The sequence below is a fragment of the Drosophila novamexicana genome, unplaced genomic scaffold, assembly GCF_003285875.2.
Source record: "Drosophila novamexicana strain 15010-1031.04,08,12 unplaced genomic scaffold, DnovRS2.1 tig00001711-arrow-arrow-pilon, whole genome shotgun sequence".
NCBI classification, from domain to species: Eukaryota; Metazoa; Arthropoda; class Insecta; order Diptera; family Drosophilidae; genus Drosophila; species Drosophila novamexicana.
This window is the reverse complement of record NW_020824880.1, coordinates 146569-166778: the sequence shown is the minus strand read 5'-3', so window position 1 is coordinate 166778 and position 20210 is coordinate 146569. Positions and strand designations below refer to the sequence as shown.

The window sequence follows — 20210 nt, the reverse complement described above, 5'->3', positions numbered from 1 at the left end:
TTAAATTAACTTTAACTAGTTGCTAACTGCTTTTTAGGTTTGTCAGCCTGTTTTTAATTTAATTTTATTTTTTTTTAACATACTCGTGCTGTTTTGCCGGCAGCCCAAGGACAACGGGTTTTTGTGTTTTTCTCTCGTAGCATTGCGTGTGCGTCATATTTAGCATAGTCTCATTTACATATGTATGTACATATATATGTTTATATTATGTATATTTGATATGCTGACAATTTGTATTGGTTGACACAGTTCCAGCTTGTGATTGTGATTTTCCAGGCGCATCCTGGCCCAAGGTCTGGCCACCTGGCAGCTGAAAAGTCTGGCCACGCCAGCGAAAGGCTGATGACGTTTTCAAAAGTGCATTTGCAAGTGATGCCACTTGAACGTGCCGAGACCCACACACACACACACACACAAGCTGTTGCTGTTATTTGAAAGGCTTTGTGGCTTGTCGTTAATTTAACGCTCATTTTGCGTTTATTGTTATCTTTGCGTCTGCTTTTCGTTTTACTTTTTTTTTTTTTTTTTGGTTATTTTGGACTTTTTATTGCTGTAAATTGTTAAATCGTTGGCGCATATGAATTTTGTTTTTGTTACTGATTTTTTCTTTGGACTCCCGAGGCACATACAAATTGAACACACACGCACACACACAGGCATACAGCTTACATATGTATGTACATACATACATGCATACATGTGCATGTATTTACTTGCTTCATTACAGCTTTGCCTTGCCTTTCTTCGCTGCCGCCGCCGCTGCCGTCGTCGCCGTCAGCCATCCCCCAGGTTAGCTTTAGCATCTGCGCTCTGCGTCCGCCTGCGCGTGCGCCCAAGCGTCGCCAGCGTCTGGCGTCGACGGCGCTGCCAGCGCCGAGCGTTGCCGTTGCCGGTGAAAAAGTCTTGAAAAGTGCGCCTCTTTGGCGTTCCGTTGTTAGTTTAAGTTTAACCATCGCACGCTTAAGTCGCGATTTAGTTGGCCGCTAAAAGATACATCATATTTTTTTTTCTCTTCTGCTAACCAAAAGGATTTTGTCACACCCAGTTGTGACACACATACATATATTTTTTTTTATAAATTTAGTTTAACAACAAAAAAAAAAACAAAAATGAAATTATTTTTATGTGCCATTGCTGTGACGCTCTGTGTGGCAGCGACAAGTGAGTGAAATATGCATTAATTTATTAAAAAAAAATACGAATAAGAAAAAGGAGAAACAAAAATCGTAGCCGATTTGGCAACTTTGTGCTAATCACTTTGGCATTGGCTGCGCACATGTATTGGTAGCTGTCTGTGTGTCCGTTTGGTGCAGGCTTCGTTGAAAAGCTCTCTCTCGCTCTCGCTCTCTCTCTCTCACACATGCTCTGTGCACGCTGCGCAGCTTGCTTAGAATTTTAACGGTACTATTCGCATGCAGGCATGCATTTTGCATGATTTATCGCGCTGCTGTCAAAATGGCGACGATTTTATATGCCATGGGTCGACCCTGTCTGACATTTAAGCATCGCTCAAATGTCACGTTATTTGCATTTGCAACAACAACAAGAGCATGATGAAGAAGTAGCTAAAAACGGGTAATCGATAAACCGGCTGCCGCTGGGCCTGGGCGTCGTTCGGAAAAACCGGACGCCCGGGCCTGGAACTGGAACTGAAAACTGTTTTAACTGTAACTGAAACTGGGACTGAATTGCCAAAGCCAAGCGATTATGTAACGTCTGCGGCTGCCAGAAACAGGAAAAAGAAAACCCCCAAATGCGGCTGGATCGATAAATCGATCTTTGCTACGTTTTTTGTTACAATTTTCCAAAAGCAGGAAACTCAACGATGCCGGTGAAAGCACAACAAGTTTAATGAACTGCTCTCTCTCTCTCTCCCTCTCTCTCTCTCTCTCTCTCTCTCTCTCTCTCTCTGGTTAGCAGGCGCAGCTGAGTTCGAGTGCCCCAAGCCGAATGGCCAGTTCGCGGACGAGGTGCAATGCGACAAATATTATGTCTGCGATGAGGGCGTGCCCAAGGCGAAACTGTGCCCGGACGGCCTGGTCTTTGATCCGCTCAATCGCAAGATCAACAAATGCGATCAGCCCTTCAACGTGGACTGCGAGGATCGCACAGAGCTGCGTAAGTTTTGCGCCAACCAATCCTTGAACCGGACTGACATGACCCCGATTTCGATTTTGAATACCTAATTCCACAGAGGAGCCCAAGTCCACCAAGTACTGTCCAAGGAAGAACGGCTTCTTTGCCCATCCGGAGGCGAGCGTTTGCAACATTTTCTACAATTGCATTGAGGGCGATGCGCTGGAGATGAAGTGCACCGTCGGCCTGCATTTCGATGAGTATTCCGGCACCTGTGTCTGGCCGGACACCGCCAAGCGTGAGGGCTGCGGCGATCCAGAGAGTGAGTAGCTAACCTAACGATATCTAGGGGAATGTAATCCTAACCAATTGGCTCGCTATCTTCTGGTCTCGTTCGTGCAGAGAAATCGGAGAGCGGCTTTGCCTGCCCCAAGGATCAGCCGAAGACTGATGCGCGCGGCCAGGTGGTCACACATCCCAAGTATCCGCATCCCACTGACTGCCAGAAGTTCTATGTTTGCCTGAACGGCGAGGATCCGAGGGACTTGGGCTGCCAGCTGGGCGAGGTCTACAACGATCTGACCGAGATGTGCGATGCGCCCGAGAATGTGCCCGGCTGCGAGGACTGGTACAAGGATACCGATGACAAGAAGGATTAAGCCAGACGTTAAGCCGCGTGCCACCCGCCGATAAAAAATATATCAACAACAACAAAAAAAAAAACAAAGCAAAACAAACAAACACGCACTGCCACCCATCCCTGCGCGCGTCTACTGCAGATACCCAAAATACACCCACACACACACACACACACACACACACACACGCACAGTTACACTTGGACAGACCGAAGGACTTACGGAGCTGGAGCCGGCGCCTCCGGGCACTGGCTGGACGCGCGTTGTAGTCACTTAAACATAGTAGTTTCTAGCTTATTCCTATAGCGCCTTTGAGTAGCACTTCAATTTCAAAACATCTCGTTCTGCGCTACTCGTTACTTGCTACTCGTTACGCGCTACTCGTTACTTGCTACTCGTTACGAGCTACTCGTTGCGAGCTTATCGTTACGAGCTACTCGTAACGAGCTACTCGTTGCGAGCTATTCGTTACGAGCTACTCGTTACGAGCTACTCGTTACTTGCTACTCGTTTCTTGCTACTCGTTCCGCGCTACTCGTTACTTGCTACTCGCTACTCGCTACTTTGTTCTGACGAGTAACTGACTTCTTTAAACTCTGACTCTGAACTATCTGATTTGCAACTCTTTACTCTACTCTTTCTATCACTCTCTCTCTCTCCCTCTCTCTCTCTCTCTCTCTCTCTCTCTTTCTCTCTCTCACTCTTATTTCCTATACTTTACTCTATCTGTGTCTATCTGTGCTCTTAACTATTCTATAAAACGTTGTGTATATATTTCCTCTTCTTTTTCCATATTTTTATTAATATACAAAATCGAAAAAAAAAAAAATAAAAAAACTGTTTGCGATAAACTATCTGATACGCTATCTTTTCTATTTTTCGACTTTCCCAACTATTTGAACTATTTCTAAAATACATACTATTCTTCCTTTTTATAATCTACATTTATTCTGTTTCTTTTTCTTTTTATCATCTTTGACTTTGGGCTTCTTTCTACTATATTTCACCTTAAATTTTTTCTTACTAAACTTTTCTTGTATATAATGCCTTATATATACTTAGCATTTCTTTTCTGATAACAATTTTTTATCATGAATACTTCTTGTTTCTTACACTTCTTGCTAATGAAAAATGTCTCCGAATTTTTGTAAATGTTATTTCCCGACAATTCCATCAAAGTTTTTCCATGATTTATTCCCTGATATATGGTATTTTATAACTTATTAAAGTCCCTCCTTCCACACCTTTGAAAAATCGTACGAAAGTTCAAGTATTTCGCAAACAAACCTTATAGATCTGTTCTCTTGTTCTCTTGAACTTATCGTAGCTGTTCATTAAAGAAATAATTCTCATATAACCGGTTTTTCATAAATTAGTTTTATCTTTAATGATCTTTCCCCTTAAGAGCGAGTTTTTTTTTGCTAGGTTTTTTTTTTCTTATAAACAGGTTTTTCCTTCGACTTAACTGAACTTTGAGTGCAGTACGCCCTGGTATATTATTATTTTTCAGATCAAAATCTTTTAAGTTGTTTCCTTTTCAAGCCAGAGTTTTAGTTTTATTGAGGATTATATTTCAACTTATTTCTTGTGTGGAAGATCGAGTTTTACTCTTAGTCTTTTAAAAATTTTCCTAACTAGAGTTTACTTTTATTCCTGCACGGTTTTATTCTCTTAAAACTTATTTCCTATATTGAATGTTACTTTAATCCTTGTTACTTTAATCCTTGTTTCCTTTAAGATACTTTAACTCATTTCTGCTTCAAGCTAGAGTTTAGCTTTATTCCTTGACTTAGGATTATCTTTTAACTTATTTCCCTTATCAAGCTAAAATTTCATTTTAATCCTTGGTTCTTTTTTTGCAAGATCTTTCAACTATTTGCTTCCTCAAGCCTTGCCTTTCTTTCTTCAAGTTTTAGCTTTATTCCTTGACTGTGTTCTATCATATTTCTGTCTTTTAACTTTTGTACCCTCTATACTTTACTTGATTTGTTTGCGATGGACTGTTCCGATGATCGCAACTTGCAAACGAATACATTCACACGACTCAAACAAACGACAGCATTCATTTCCATTTGCAAACTCATTCGATTAAATAACAAGACTTGAATTGATGCCAATTGTGTTTATCTTGCGAATGCGAAAGATTTATGTTTAGTCTTCCAAATCGAGGGCAAATCGATTTGTCGTTTATCTTATTCGCATCCTATTATGAAATGCAACAGCCCCCCCCCCCCCCCCCCACTCCCCCCGCCCACCGCTCCCTTCCGCCACCCACCAGCATCATTAACCCATTGTCAACCAAACACAATGCCCGTTAATTGCATTCGACCAATAAGCAACGGGTTAAGCAAAGTCAACACTGATGCGCCGAAGTCCGGATACTCTTTCCCAACTGTTATTTAAGATATATTGTTTAATATTACGAGTGCCCCAAATGTTGTTGAACAAAACGCAGAAACTGTAAAAATAACATTTTTACGATTCTTAATGCATTTTCATATTAAAAAAAAATTGTATGCGACGTCTTAATAAATTACTTTAAAAATTTGCCGTCTCAGAAAATGTTCCAGTTTTTAAAATTCTATTTTCTTCTTCTTAAAAAAAATGTCCATTTTTTCATAAATTTGAAAATTTCCATAAAACGGAAAAGGCTACGCTTCTTTTCAAGGAATACAGGAACTACAAATTCAAAATTCTACATAAAATTGGAAACGGAATTGCCGAAATTCTGATACTGCTGAAGGATATTCTTATTTCTGGCAATTATAATTTAAGTTTTTCCTAAAAAAAAGGCAAGAATTATAGCTAGAAAGCATTTAAATATGTTTTTGTTAAATACAGGGTGTTCAAATTGACGAAATTTCTAGATAAAATCACGGTATACTGCCGGGATCTTTATCCCGCTGAGAATGTTCCAATTTCTGGCAATAATATTACAAAATATGTATTTTTTTTTTGTTTTTAAATAAAAAAAATGCAATAAATAAGTTAATTTTAATAGCTTGAAAATGTTTTCTGACAGAAATAATAAAAAAAAGTTTCTATTTTTTCTTAAGAAATGAATATTGAAGCTTAAAAATGTTTTCTGGCTTAATACAGGGTATTTAAATTGACAACATTTCTGGACAAAATAACACTATGCTGCCAGGAAACGTTTGCAAATGTTCCAATTTCTGACGGAAATATACAAAATATATATATATATATATATATATATATTTTTTTTTTTCAAAAGTCCAGAAACATTAAAGAGGGAAAGCCTTTGAAAATGCCGCCCACTTGCATAGAGCCGCAGACAGTTAGTTGACAGTCGAAAGTGTTATACGTATGACAGAGTGTTGTGCAGCGCAAACACGATGGCAAAACTGTAATGCTCGGCTGCTGAAAAAGTGCAGCGCGCTGCAGGCGGCGACAGCTTTCGGGCTAAGCTGGTTGCGTAATCGCCGCTGTCTGCCTGCAGACAACAGCAACAACGGCAAAAGTGTTGCAATAGTTAACAATGTAACGGTTATCGGCAAGACGAACGAAAGCGCGCACACACACACACACACACACACATACACACAAAGCAAACGCGCCCGCGGCGAGCCGAATGCAATCATGAATGAAGCTTACGGGCCTGCGCGAGCTTTGCCTTTTACTTTCAATCACACATGTTGCCAGCAGCAACAACAACAACAACAACAACAACAACAACAAATGCCCAAATCACGTTTTGCATTTTGTATTTGTACCAAAAACGCTCGTTCAATAGTTGCGCGCGCGCGCGCGCTTGCTCGCGCGTTCACTGTGACACATACACACACACACACACAGGCACGCACGCATACATGCATGCGCGCATGCCTTGGCTTAAGTGTCTGCGCACATGTACTTATGCGCCCGTCTAGCCTCTGCCCCTGTCGACCCCTTTTTTTGGCCAGTGCCAAACGCCTGGCTGCCTACCCCCCACCCCTAGTCCTGCCACATAATTCAAATACGAAACGCGCGCAAAAGCCAAAAGCCAAAAACAAAACAAATACAAAAAGCTTTGCAAAACTTTTGTTTCTGTCGCCGTCAACGTCGCTGCTGCTGCTGCTGTTGTTGTTACTTCTGCTGCTTCTTCTTCTTCTTCTTGAGCGCGGTATAAATCTTTTCAGTTGAGTTTGGAACGCGTAACCGTTAAAACGTGCAGCGGAAATTTAAGTGTCGCGCTGTTGAATTCAAATTGAAACGTCGCCCAACGTTGCCATTGTTGTTGTTATTTTTGTTTTTATATTTAAATTCATTTTTTTTTTGTGCCCCCGTCTGCTTGCCATTTTTGCTCTGGCCATTCTAGTTGTTGTTGTTGTTGCCGTTGTTGTTGTTGTTGTTTTTGTTAGCATATCCGTTAGTTAATTTTGAATTCGCCGCAAAATGAGAAGCGTGCAATTGAGCTGCGTCCTGATCCTGGCACTGATTGCGTACGGTAAGTGGCAGCCATTTTGTTTGTAATTTGTGCATGCGCAAGCTCTTATTGGAATTGCGGCAATTCGTATTGGCATTAGCGCAACCTTCCATTGCGTGTCGCTGGGCCCCGGCTCTGGCTCTGGCTCTGGGCTTGGTTGTGTCTGTTTTGAGCTTTTACTTTCAAAAAAATAAATAATAATAAAAAAAAATAAACCAAATTCCAATCGCAATCGCATTGAATATTGAATTGAATTTCAAATGCGCGGCAGCCAACCCCCTTCAATTTTCATTGTTGTTTTATTTTTTATTATTTTTTTTTATTTGTTCTCGCGCTAGACATCAGAAATCCAGTTTAAATGCCCAGCCAAGCAGGTATCTATCTATCGATCTGGTCTGCTCGACTCGAAGGCTAGACCAAAGATTTGTTTCTGCTCCAATTAGCCGCAGCAGCAGCTCGCGACGTTTAACCCTGAAGCCCCCCTTCCCCCTTCCCGCTCCCCCTCCCACTCCCCTTTAGCAGCTGCTGCTAAAGTAACTGTCAACTCATTTGGCATGCAGATCGAGTACATTTGTTATTAACATTATTATTACTTTTGCTTTTGTTGAGTCAGCCTGATTGCGAGTTATTTGCTGTACACTGAGAAAAATGGGCGCAGACTAAGCCAAGCTCAAGCTATAAATGGTTAAATATTAAATACTATATATAATTATATAATATATATATTTAATTTAAAAGTGAAATTAGCTAAGCTCGGCCTTTGTTTGTTGAATAAAGTCATGTACACTGAAAGAAATGCTCCTTAAAGTGCAGCTTTCAGTACGTCTACACTGACAAACAAATTCATGACAGTTGCGGAAGTTTCGATAGTTCTTGTAAACAAGTCAAGCTCAAGCTATAATTGTTAGTTTAATGTACTTTTGCATTTTACACTGAGAAAAATATGTTGGTCTGAATCTTAAAACCTGACGCTAGCCAAGTCAAGCTGAATTCGCTAAAAAAAAACTTTTAAAATACTTTCTAACTGTTATTTTTTTAGTCAATATTTGTGTGTATGAGTGTAGCTAAGTACACTGAGAGAAATGTGTTGTTATTCAAAATTCTCGTTGAAATACAAATGTGAATGAAGAGAAATATATATGCAATTATTCCAAATTTTTGATGAAATTTAAATATAAATGAAATCTATTAAGATATCAGAAAATGAAGTTTGTCTCATATAAAGAAATCTACGTGTCAAATCTTCAAGTTAAATTGAAAATTTGTCAGTTAGAATTCTTAGTTAGAACTCTACTGTACGCCTTTCTCTAAACTCTCTTCAAATATAGGATCTCTATATATTCCTACTTTTGCATAACATTCACATCAAATTCTCGCAGTTTTTAGCAGTGTATTTTGCGCACTTTTGGTCGACTTGGAGCTCAGCAAATTGTCGGTTTACTTGTGTTGTCTTGCGTTGCAGCTCATATATTTTGCTCAGTGTATGCGTGCATTATTTAAATACAGACAATCGGATGCTTTAAATTAAGTCAAAATGCCAAACACTTAAATGCTATCAAAATCAAAGCAGAACTTGGCCCGTCAAACCAGTTGATAATCAAAGGCAATCACATATAGGATTTCGATCTAACACACACACACACACACACACACACACAAAGGCTGGCGGCCCAACGAGTTTTCGACCAAAGCTTGAATTGATTTTTAATCAAACAAAAAACGAGCTTAAAATATCTTTACACAAATCGAAACGCGAATTTGTGTTTGCGCAAAATGTCTTGTATTTTGTTTTTTATGCTTCTGCTCAATTTTAATCGATAAGTTTCGGGAAAGTAACTACCGGAAATCTTTGACAGAGTTAAGCACATACATATATGCATAATACGTTCAACCTGTTAGCCAAGACGAGCCGGGCCAGGCCGGGCCGGGCCGTGCCTTTGGGTCCCAGGTTACATCATCGCCGGCGCTAGACGTGAGAAGATGCTCGAAAGCCGACGACGACAGCGCACATCACTTGCACTGACAGTTACATTTACACTCTCTCACACACACACACACACACACAATTACACTAAGAGAAACCAGTTAGATGTTGTGTCGCTTGCCAGTTGTGGGACGGAAGGAAGTGCGCGTTTCGTGTTAAATAATGGGCATTGAAATGGTTGGGAAAACAACGTTGGCGACATTTCCCGATGCGAGCAATTGCTGATTGCTCAGACAGCGCCAGCGATGGCGATAACAGTCAATTGTACAGGTTTATCGATAGCAAATATGCATCAGGAAAACATTCATATCGATAACAATATCAATAAACAGTCGATAAACATCACGATAGCCATAACTGGGCGATAAGTTTATAATTCGTAACAATATTGTTATCGATAAGTCGATAACAATATGAATTTCGATATAAATAGCAATGGGAATAACTTTCTTGTCAGCCACGGCAATAACATGTCCATTGCAGATATCGATAGTGGCAACAACGAAGATTAACGATTGCCTGTAAGAAGTAAAGAAATCGATAGGTAAAGTAACTAAGTAAGCTATGGTTAAACCAAATTCGACAACGCTTACAATAGGAAATACGATAACATTAGCGTGGCAAATATCGATAACATAAGTCAAACAGAACTCAATAGCAAAAAAAAATGTATCGATATCGATAGTCACAAGGAGGTTGACAATCAACAATCAATATAGATAACATAAACGATAACAATAGCGGTGTAAATATCGATACAATAAGTAATAATGCAATAACAAAAAGAATCTTGATTTCGATCATAATGAGAACAATCGAGATAGCAATATCGATAACATAGGCATTGCAAATATCGATAACACAAGTCGATTTCGATAGTATTAAGAAGGAGAACAATGAATATAGTAATAATAATAAATATCGATAACGATAACATTAGAGTTGCAAATATCGATAGCACAAGTAAAAGTAGCTCAATAGCAAAAACGATCTTGATGTCGATAGTAATAATGAGGATAATGAATATATCGATAACAGCTAAGATATTGATAGCAATTAAGATATCGATAAGTCGAACGATAACGATAACAATTTAAATTGCAGGACACGGCCTGGCCGTCGGCACACCCGAATGCCCCGAGAAATATGGCGTTCAGGCTTACGCGCACACCGAGAACTGCGATCAGTTCTTCCTCTGCACCAACGGCACCCTCACCCTGGAGACCTGCGAGAACGGCCTGCTCTTCGATGGCAAGGGCGCCGTACACAACCATTGCAACTACAACTGGGCGGTCGACTGCAAGGGCCGCCATTGGGATCGTGAGTAGTTCGCTCCAAAAAAGCTTGACACACACACACACACACACACACACACACTCCATGCTTCTCCTTTGCAGCCACGCCCATTTCGACGCCTGGCTGCGAATATCAATTTGGACTGTATGCCGTCTCCAAGGAGTGCTCGACAACGTACATCAAGTGCGCCCACGGCGAGCCGCACGAACAGGACTGCGATGCGGGCTTGGCGTACGATGAACGCATCCATGGCTGCAATTGGCCCGATCAGCTGCTCGAGCACTGCAATCCCGAGGGTGAGACATGATCCAGCCAGCCTTATACCAAATCATATCGAACTGTTTATACGCATTCTGCTTGCAGCTGTTGTGGGCTTCAAATGTCCGACTAAGGTGGATCCCAATTCGGTTGCCGCACGCTTTTGGCCCTTCCCCCGGTTTCCCGTGCAGGGCGATTGCCATCGATTGATCACCTGCGTCGAGGGCTATCCGCGTCTCATTAGCTGCGGCGAGGACAAGGTGTTCGATGAGCACACGCTCACCTGCGAGGAGCCCGAATATGCTAGCGGCGGCTGTGCCAACTATGGCAAATAGTGTGACCGTATCTCCAAAAAGAAATCGCACACACACACAAACTTAACTGTACATATGCATGTAAAGCTGCTTGAGCCGCGCTCTCGCTCTCGCTCTCTCTTGTGCTCTCTCTCTCTCTCTCTCTTCCACTCGTTCATGCACACGGCCTCTCTGTCTGTCCCGCTCGCACTGCACCCATTTCCTAGCATCAAATATTGCAATAACTAACGATAATATTCCACACACTCCTACTTTTTTTTTTCGTTCAAATATATATAAATATATATTGTTAATCGTCAATTGTATAATTTTTTTTTTTGTTGTTTTCAAAATGAGCACTAAATGCAATAAAATTGAAATTTATTTATTGTAATGTTTTTGAAAAATTAGATAAAATTGTTTTCTTTTTCATGTCTTGAATCTCGACATATACAAAGTCTTGAGACTGGAAATCCTAAACATATATTCTCCTATAGCATATGTAGTACATGTTTATCATTTGATATCGATACGTGCTGACAATATCGATAAAAATCGGTTTTTCCAGCTTAACTCGAAACTTGAGATGTGGGAACTTGTGTAAATATTACAGATTAAAAATACTTTACTTTCTGAAAACCTTTTCCCCTAATTCCCCCCCAAAATAGCAAAAATATTAATAATCAAAGCCTAAAACCTTAATAAACTCGAACAATTGCATAATCTTCGGACAACAAAGTCCGAAAACTTCTTGCTATGATATGAGCTGAAAAACTTTAAAAGGCCCAAACTTGGGAAGAGCTTAACTCGTATCGTTAACTCAAAATCGAGAAATATATATTTATTTATAAAGAAAAAAAGCGTTCTACAAAGAAGAAAATAAAGGCGTCAAGTCGTGCCGTGGCAGAGTTCACTGTTGAAATCGAAATAAAAAAAAAAAGCGCATGTATAATAATAATAGTCTATCACATCGAAATTCATGGATCGCTTTGTGTCGATCAATCGATCAGATGACGCGCATGATCCTGCGGCGTTGAAAATATGATCGCATAGATGAGGCCGTCGCGCACCGACTCCGTCGGACTGCCCACATTGAACATGAACTTGACGCGCTGCCGGACAATGTCCGGAACGCACGAGTACATCGGATACCAGCCCATCTTATTGAAGACGACATAGATCTTGTAGATTTGATTGCGATAGATGTAAACCGGCCGATCGAATGTGATGTCCAAATGTGAATCGTAGCGCACCCGCGCCGTACAGTGCGTATACGTGATTCGCGAACCGTGCATATCCTGGATGTGCGCATAGAGCACCTCGGTGTAGCGCTCGGCAAAGCCCGCCGAATTCATCAGTTCGCCGCAAAGCACCTGCGTCGGCACCTGAACGCCCAGTATCCAAATGTTGGTGTCCACCTGAAAAGCAATTGGCGAATGGAACGGCAAACATTGTTAAGAAAATGAAGGAAGTTAATCGAATTCCACCTATGTTTCACGCGCATGTGTGAATCGAAAACTCTCAAAAAATCCGCACAGCTTTCACTCTTGTTTAGGTGAAATCTGCCAGAGATTTCGGTGAAAAAAATCAAGTTTTAAGCAACTGTTTCAGCCTTTAACTATGAAAAGTTTAACCAAATTCACTTCTTTGCGTGGAATCGACAAAAAAGTTGCAGTGAACATTTTTCCACCCGTTCTTTCAACTTCACTTTATGTGAAGCTTTTCATTATCTTTTTTTTTTGGGTGTAATCTAAAATGTTTCTAAAGAACATGTTATTTGTTTTTTTTTAAAGCAAGAGCAATTTCATTTCTCTGAGTGGAATCTACAGAGTTTGTTTTCCACCAATTTTTCACTTGTTTTGATGAATGAAAATGTACTTTTAAACAACTTTCACTCTCTTGGATGGAAAGTGGCAAAGTTGCTGGCCTTGCTTTTGCCCACATTTTCCACCTGCTTGGGTGGAAACTAAAGGTGGGCACAGCCCTTCTAGGGGTTGGAGCTCGAAAGCTTACCTGAAAGGTGACGCCACAGTCGGTGACACTGGTGTTGCGATAGTCAAACTGCCGTGTCATCGAGCGCATGCAATAGGAGCGCGTCATGTCGTGGTGCGAGTTGCTGGCGACGGCGACGGCGACCTCGTTGTCGTTGCCGGGCGGCACAGCAGCTGCCGCTGCTGGCGCTGGGGCTGGGGCTGGCGGGGCGCCCTCGTAGGCATCGCCATTGGAGGGCGGATTGTTGGGCAGGGCGAGCGGCTCGTCGACGAAACCAAAGCCCGCACCGATGGGCACATGATCCATGCCGCCGGCACCAAGATTGAGCGGCACACTGATCCGCTGGCGTGTGAAGAGCGGCTGATTGTGCTGCGGAATGGCAAAGGCGCGCGCTATGGCATCCGGCCGGAAGCCGGCGTTTGTGGCATTGTTTGTGCTGCTGCTGCTGCAGCCGGCGGCATGGCGATACGAGGAGTTCAGCTCGCGTTGCCGATGCGAAGATTCGTAAAAATTGCGCGTGCTGCGCGAGACACAGAAGCCCTCGGGCATATTGCAATCGTTCAGCGTGGGACTGGAGATCTTGATGAGTATGGCCAATGCCTCGTGCTGTTGCAGCAGCTTGGAGCGTGCCGGTCCCTCGGCAAACTGTTGCGGCGTCATGGTCAGGAAGCGTATCTTCTTGACAGCCTGGCGCAGCATCGCCCCATCCATGATCGTGCGCTGTGCATCCATCATATTGATCATATTGGCCGCCGCCTCGGCGGCGTTCATCTCATCGTTGGCATTGCCGGAGGCATCGCTGTCAATGATGACCACATCGTCGTTGGCCACAGCTGCATTCACATTGGCATTCGCGGACGAGGAGCTGCACGAGCTGGACGCATGGATCGGCGAGCTGCATGCCGAGCCGTTGCCCGTTGTCGCCTGCTCGCTGACATGCTTATAGCTATCGACATCCTCGTCCTGATGCATGTGCTGCACCATGGCCGCCACATCGGGCTCCATTTTGATCTCCTCGACAATCTCATTGGCCGCCGCGTCCGGATGCTCTGTGCAGGCCGAGCCCGATTTGTTGTTGTTCCCACTGCCGCTGGCCATATCGTCGTTGCCATTCTCATTTAATATGCCGCGTTCGCTGGCAAATTTCAGCAGGCAATTGAACAAATCGAGCTCAGAGTCAATGTTGAGCCGATGCTGATCCAGTATGGCCATTAGCGTGGACACCTCAATGTCCAGGAAACTGGGATCGGAGAGCACTTCCCGTGTATTGGCCGCTATCAGATCCATGCTGCTCTGCATTAGGCGCGGCTCATCGAACAGCTTGGCAAACTCGTAGGCGCGACACGCATTCTTGGGACTCAGATCGGCCCAGAGGAAGTGCGTGCAGCGTGTGACCACATGTGGCAGCATATATTTCTTTGCCACGTAGCACAGCTCGCAGGCCTTGTCGAAGGAACCGATGGTTATCCGATCCGTATAGATATACTCGAGCATGGCCTCAAATGCCTCCGGCTGCACATCGGGTATTATTATCGGATCCGTCTTGTCCGGCAGATTGCCAAAGAACATGCGCTCGAAGACGGGCGATGCCATCGCCAGGAGCAGCTTGTGGCCAGCGATGATGCGTTGATTTGGCGGAGTGCCCACCAGAAATCGGCAGTCGGCCCATTTCTCAGAGTGCAGCAGATACTGGCCGCGATCCTTGATCTCTGTTAGACTGTTTTGCCAGTCCAGGTCCATAATATCCACAAAGATTGTAACCAAAAATGATCGCAATTAATATTTATTTATTGTGTACCCTTGTTTATATGTATGTAGCGGTTTCAGTGTTGGGTAACGGCATATTGGTGAAAGTAGTGAACAGAAAATATCGCAAAAGAAATATCGATTAATCATGACATTAAATGTCTATCCATTTAGCAGCTGGTAATAAAGCAATCCTCAATTAAATTAAACAAACTAGATGGGCGAGTTGAAATTCAATGCGAAGCATAGCTTTAGTAATCCCAAGTAACACGAGTTGATGTAGGTCGTGTGTGCCCAGCAGGGTTGCATGTGGCAGTGTGTATAATATATATACCAAATATATCGATATTTATGCAAAACAAAGAGCGAACTGCAACAGCGAACCAATAAATATGATGGGTATTAATCGTGTCTGCCGCTGCGGTCACACTCAAACCAACAGCAACAATTGCATTGCGTAGAAAAATAAAGTGCTTAAACGTATAAAATTTCTGCAAATATTTGATTGGCAATTAACTTGCGCGCCAATAACAACAAATCAACCATAACACAAGCGAAAAACCCATATAATTGTTGTCTCAACTGTGTATGTGTGTGTATTTGCTTTGTTCTATACAGAACCTGTGAGTGTGACTCCGAGTGTGAGTGTGTTTGTGCGGGTGCGTGAGTGCGTGCGTGTGTGTGTGTGTGTGTGTGTGCGTTTGTGCGCGTGCCGTAACGTGAAATGGCAAAGAAAACATACGATTTACTTTTTAAACTTCTACTAATTGGCGATTCCGGCGTTGGAAAAACCTGCATACTATTCCGCTTTTCGGATGATGCATTCACATCAACATTTATATCAACCATAGGTAAGCAAATGGCGCAGTCTTCAGTTACCAATGCATATGTATGTATGCGTGTTGTGCTGTGTGTGTGTGTGTGTGTGTGTGTGTGTGTGTGTGTGTGTGTGTGTGTGTGTGTGTGTGTGTGTGTATTGCATGTACCTGCAAAGTGGCTGCCGCTCTTTGGGTGTGTGTTTGTGTGTTGGTAAGAGACATTGTCAATTGCCAATGTGTGTTGTAGGCGGCGCCCAAAAACAACAAGGACACGGACACTTCTCTGTGCATTTTGGGCGTGGCATTGTCTTAATAAGCTCCACTGACGACCTCCCGCACTCCATCTATTCATACATATGTATGTACATGCTCCCTGTGGCCTTTACTGCGCCGGATGCGATAGCCTTTGGACTTGATGAATTGCACTCGAAGCCCGCATAAGTCGCATTCAACTTAGTAACTGTTGTTGTTGTTGTTGCTGGTTAACCACTGTGCTGAGTGTTGGTAAACTAGATTAATTATTGTGACGCATATCTGTATATATATGTGCATATATACATATATATATATGTATGTATGGATGTGTGTGATTCATATACAAAGGAACACATTCTTCAGGTTTCAACTAAATAAATCGTTATCAAACACTTCATGCTACAGCACGATAAACGATAAACAAGTCGCATTTGTGACGTCATTTCTGTAATTAGCCAAATCCTACTAAACGATCTGGTTCTTCTTGCAGGAATCGATTTCAAAATTAAAACAGTCGAACTGAGAGGCAAAAAAATTAAATTACAAATATGGGACACTGCCGGCCAGGAGAGATTTCACACAATTACCACATCCTACTACCGTGGCGCGATGGGCATAATGCTCGTCTATGATATAACGAACGAGAAAAGTTTCGAGAACATAGTCAAATGGTTACGGAACATTGACGAGGTAAGCAACCAGCCGGCCAGCCGGCGGCACTCTCTGTCATCATCAATTATTTATTCTTCTTCTTCGTAGCATGCAAATGAGGATGTGGAGAAGATGATATTGGGCAATAAGTGCGATATGGGGGACAAGCGAGTGGTCAGCAAAGAGCGCGGCGAGGCGGTAAATTATCTACAATTCAATTCACACACACACACACATGCACATAACAACACACTCTCCCTCTCTCTCTCTCTCTCTCACTGTATTTGCTCTCCCACATAGATTGCCCGGGAGCATGGTATACGGTTTATGGAAACATCCGCCAAATCAAATATAAACATTGAGCGCGCATTTTGTGAACTTGCCGAGGCCATATTGGATAAAACATCTGGACGCGAATCGGCCGAGAATCCCGAAAGGGTGGTCATTGATCGCGCCAATAGCGACAAGGCGCCGGGCTACAACAAGTGTTGTGCGTAATGGGGTTATGACACTTGTTAGTTTAACGTTCACGGTTGGTTTTGTGATCTACATACATACATGCATACATGCAGAACATACATACATACATACATATATATCTATATGTATATACACATATATACATATATATAACAATCTTGGCAAGAACCTAGTGCTTTTCTTCAATGTGCGTGTGCGTGCGTGTGTGTGTGTGTGTGTTTTTTGTAACTTTTTTATAGGTCCTTTAATATTACTATATGAACAAAAAAAAAAACTTAAGAAAAAAAAACAAAAAACCAAAATGCGTTTTCTACTGGGTGGCAACCCTACCATTTAAAAATCGGAATGCCAATTTAAACGGTACTCCAACACGACCCGTCTCCCTCCCACAAATGACATTTCCTATGCTGCGCAAAAAAAAAAAAACAACCATCTTTGGGCAAAACTAACAAGTGTCATAACCCCACAAAGGGCGGGACTGCAGTAAATAACTGTAACCGAAAGCAATAAACATAGACTCACACACATACATACACACTTATGGCAGTAACAACCAAGAAACAACCTACCTAAAGTTTAATATTTTATAATGTTATTTGGAGTAAATTTACAACAACAACAACAAAATACACACAACAAACAAACACACAGCGTACGTTAGTTAACGCACAAGGAAACGAACCAAGCGGAAAACGAAACAGCTGCAAATTGAGGAACAACAACAAAAAAAAAAAACTTAAAATGCATTTTGCGTGTCACGAGCATTTGTGGCATGCGGGCCCTACTTAGCTAACGTGGAACAGACGGAACTGAAACGGACGCACATGCGACTTAAACTCTCTCACTCACACACACACACACACACATACACTTGAAATGTATTTGTATATGTATATGGTAATTACTTAAATACCACAAATCACTTAAAAAATATACCAACTATTTATGTACGCGTTTTTTACAACCTCTCTCTTTCTGGCTGCAGCCGCACGTAAGCCTGAAAACTTGACGAAACATGTGACCATGTTTTGAATTTTTTTTTTTTTTTTTTGAATACATATACATATGCATAAGCACACTCAACAGACACACACACATGCATGCATACAAATGTATTGGTAAATTCTTTTTGTTTTGGCTACCTGCTTGGCGTTTAACCGTTAGTTAGCTTAGCTTAAAATTGCCGTTTTGTTAGGGAATGGAAAGAAGCAGCAGAACGCGCGAGCATAGAAACGAGCTGCATATTAAAATGATATCGTATTGTATGTTTAAATGTAATTATGTTAACAACAGCTGATTGCAAAAGAAAAAGCGAAATAAACAAATTGGCCAACGGGGCGTGTCTATGAGAACTTTTCTTAGCCTTGGCCAATGCGCCGCCGCCTACCATATATATAAACATATATACATAACTATAAACTATATATATATATATATATATATTTTTTTTCGTAATACTTATTATTTGTAAATGTATATGGATTTAGCGTAGTTGTCCACACCAAATGATTTAATGATTAAATATAAAGAACAATTTAAAGCGTCATCTAATCCAATAAAAAAAACAACAACAACAAACAGCCAATTTGCGTAAAGTGGGAGGGGGTGGGGTTGGGTTGGGGTTGGGGTTAGTCATTGCTAGTTGCTTGATGCACACAAACGCCCGCTATCCAGGTGGAACGCACATGGAGGCCATCGTCGAGCAGTATAAAATCGGCATCCGTACCAAAGTCCAGTGTGCCCTTTTCTCGTTCGATGCGCAAACAGCGCGCGGGATGCAGTGTGGCCGCCTCAATGGCATATACCGTGGTACAGTCTGCAAGTGAATGGGATTAATGCGAATCCAATTGGAATGCCAATTAGCAACGAATTGGGGGCGCACCTGTGGCGCGCTTAAAGATGCGCACACACTCGTCCATGGGCGCAATGCTGCCGCAGAGCGTCTCGGTGCCGGCTATAAATGCCTTGCCGCCCTTCACCTCCAGCGGCAGCTGGCCAATGTGATGGACTCCATCCTCCAGGCCCAGCGCCGATATGGCATCGGTGACCAAGATAAGGCCCTCGGCATGGGTGCGATATGCGATGCGCAGCGCGGCGGGATGTGTGTGCACGCCGTCGGCAATGATGCCAAAATAGACGGTGCGACCCGGCGGTATGGCGTCCGAGGCGAGCAGGCCCACCAGACCGGGATCACGATGATGGAACGGCAGCATGGCATTGAACAGATGCGTGATCAGTGTGGCGCCATGCTGGACAGCCCGTTCGCCGTCGCTCAGGCTGGCCATGGAATGGCCGAGGGCGACAGTGATGCCTGTCGCCACCAGCTGATCGATGACGCCAGCATCGTGCACCTGCTCCGGCGCCAGCGTTATGATCTTGATCCGCTCCAGCTGGCCGTAGGTGGCGCGCAGCGTGTCCAGGCCCTACAAATCGATGCAAGTGTAATGAAAAGCTCCAATTAGAAACTGTGGCATGGCCAGCAGCAATTGGACGCACATTGTCAATGGTCTGGATGCAGTTCTCCGGATGTGCGCCCTTCTTTTGCGGATTGATGAACGGCCCCTCCGCGTGCACGCCCAATATGCCGGCGCCGCCTTCGATGTGCTGCGGCATGCGCGGCAATATGCTGTGGTAGCTGTCCGTCGGTGACGTCACCAGCGTTGGACAAAACGAGGTGACGCCGTTTTGCACCAGACCCGTGGCGACCTTCTTCACGCCGGCCTCAATAGTCTCCTTGTCGTACGAGAAGTCCACGCCGTAGCCACCTGAGAGCGAGCGAGAGAGCGAATGAGCGAGCGTGAACCGTGCATGAAAATTGCCTGTCTCTGTCGCTGTCTTTGTCTATTGCTGCACCGCTCTAACGCACTGTGTTTATCTGATTTGCAATCTCGTTTATGCACAGTGGGGCAAATGGCGATAAGATTAACGCACAGAAAATACATGTACATATGTTAATGGCGCATTGAAAGTGAAATTAGCCGGCGGCTGTAACTGTTGTTTACCGTTGATTTGCAAATCTATGTAGCCGGGCGCTATAATGGCGCCGCCGCAATCGATGCGACGATGCGCCTTGCTGCGCTCATCATAGAACACGGGCTCCGGATTGATGATCTTGCCGTCCCGCACCCACAGATCGTCCTCGATCAGCCGATGGTCGCGCACCAGACGGCAATTGGTGAACTGAATTAACTGTCGCACACTTTTCGGATTACACTTTAGCGACATGCCGTTATCTGTGTGTGTGTGCGTGTTTGTGTGTGTGTGTGGATTGGGTAAGGCACAAAATGAAAACAAATG

At 43.1% G+C, this 20210-nt stretch overlaps 5 protein-coding genes across 6 annotated transcripts; 3 read left to right on the top strand and 2 right to left on the bottom strand.

Moving 5' to 3' along the window:
- Window positions 1–976: 976 nt before the first annotated feature.
- On the top strand, window positions 977–3149 carry LOC115768219 (protein obstructor-E). Of its 2 annotated transcripts, none has more exons than XM_030712743.1 (4): window positions 977–1161; window positions 1921–2118; window positions 2195–2398; window positions 2479–3149. In XM_030712743.1, the coding sequence occupies exons 1-4, from the start codon at window positions 1110–1112 to the stop codon at window positions 2733–2735; spliced, it is 711 nt and encodes a 236-aa protein (XP_030568603.1). In that variant the 5' UTR covers window positions 977–1109; the 3' UTR covers window positions 2736–3149. The 2 variants fall into 2 exon arrangements, with proteins under 2 accessions (XP_030568603.1, XP_030568602.1); XM_030712742.1 differs by having other exon boundaries at window positions 978–1161; window positions 1918–2118.
- Window positions 3150–6876: 3727 nt separating this feature from the next.
- On the top strand, window positions 6877–11302 carry LOC115768224 (protein obstructor-E). Its single transcript, XM_030712750.1, has 4 exons — window positions 6877–7161; window positions 10229–10444; window positions 10522–10716; window positions 10784–11302. Exons 1-4 carry the CDS (start codon window positions 7110–7112, stop codon window positions 11011–11013), a joined length of 693 nt encoding a protein of 230 aa, XP_030568610.1. The 5' UTR covers window positions 6877–7109; the 3' UTR covers window positions 11014–11302.
- Window positions 11303–11798: 496 nt separating this feature from the next.
- LOC115768236 lies at window positions 11799–14766 on the bottom strand. Its single transcript, XM_030712761.1, has 2 exons — window positions 12985–14766; window positions 11799–12389 (listed from the first exon to the last, which is right to left on the bottom strand). The coding sequence occupies exons 1-2, from the start codon at window positions 14701–14703 to the stop codon at window positions 11970–11972; spliced, it is 2139 nt and encodes a 712-aa protein (XP_030568621.1). The 5' UTR covers window positions 14704–14766; the 3' UTR covers window positions 11799–11969.
- A 367-nt stretch (window positions 14767–15133) lies between these two features.
- On the top strand, window positions 15134–18491 carry LOC115768216 (ras-related protein Rab-10). Its single transcript, XM_030712733.1, has 4 exons — window positions 15134–15560; window positions 16273–16472; window positions 16542–16631; window positions 16734–18491. Exons 1-4 carry the CDS (start codon window positions 15434–15436, stop codon window positions 16929–16931), a joined length of 615 nt encoding a protein of 204 aa, XP_030568593.1. The 5' UTR covers window positions 15134–15433; the 3' UTR covers window positions 16932–18491.
- Window positions 18492–18531: 40 nt separating this feature from the next.
- LOC115768215 (N-acetylglucosamine-6-phosphate deacetylase) lies at window positions 18532–20210 on the bottom strand. Its single transcript, XM_030712732.1, has 4 exons — window positions 19916–20210; window positions 19410–19678; window positions 18796–19336; window positions 18532–18729 (listed from the first exon to the last, which is right to left on the bottom strand). Exons 1-4 carry the CDS (start codon window positions 20136–20138, stop codon window positions 18542–18544), a joined length of 1221 nt encoding a protein of 406 aa, XP_030568592.1. The 5' UTR covers window positions 20139–20210; the 3' UTR covers window positions 18532–18541.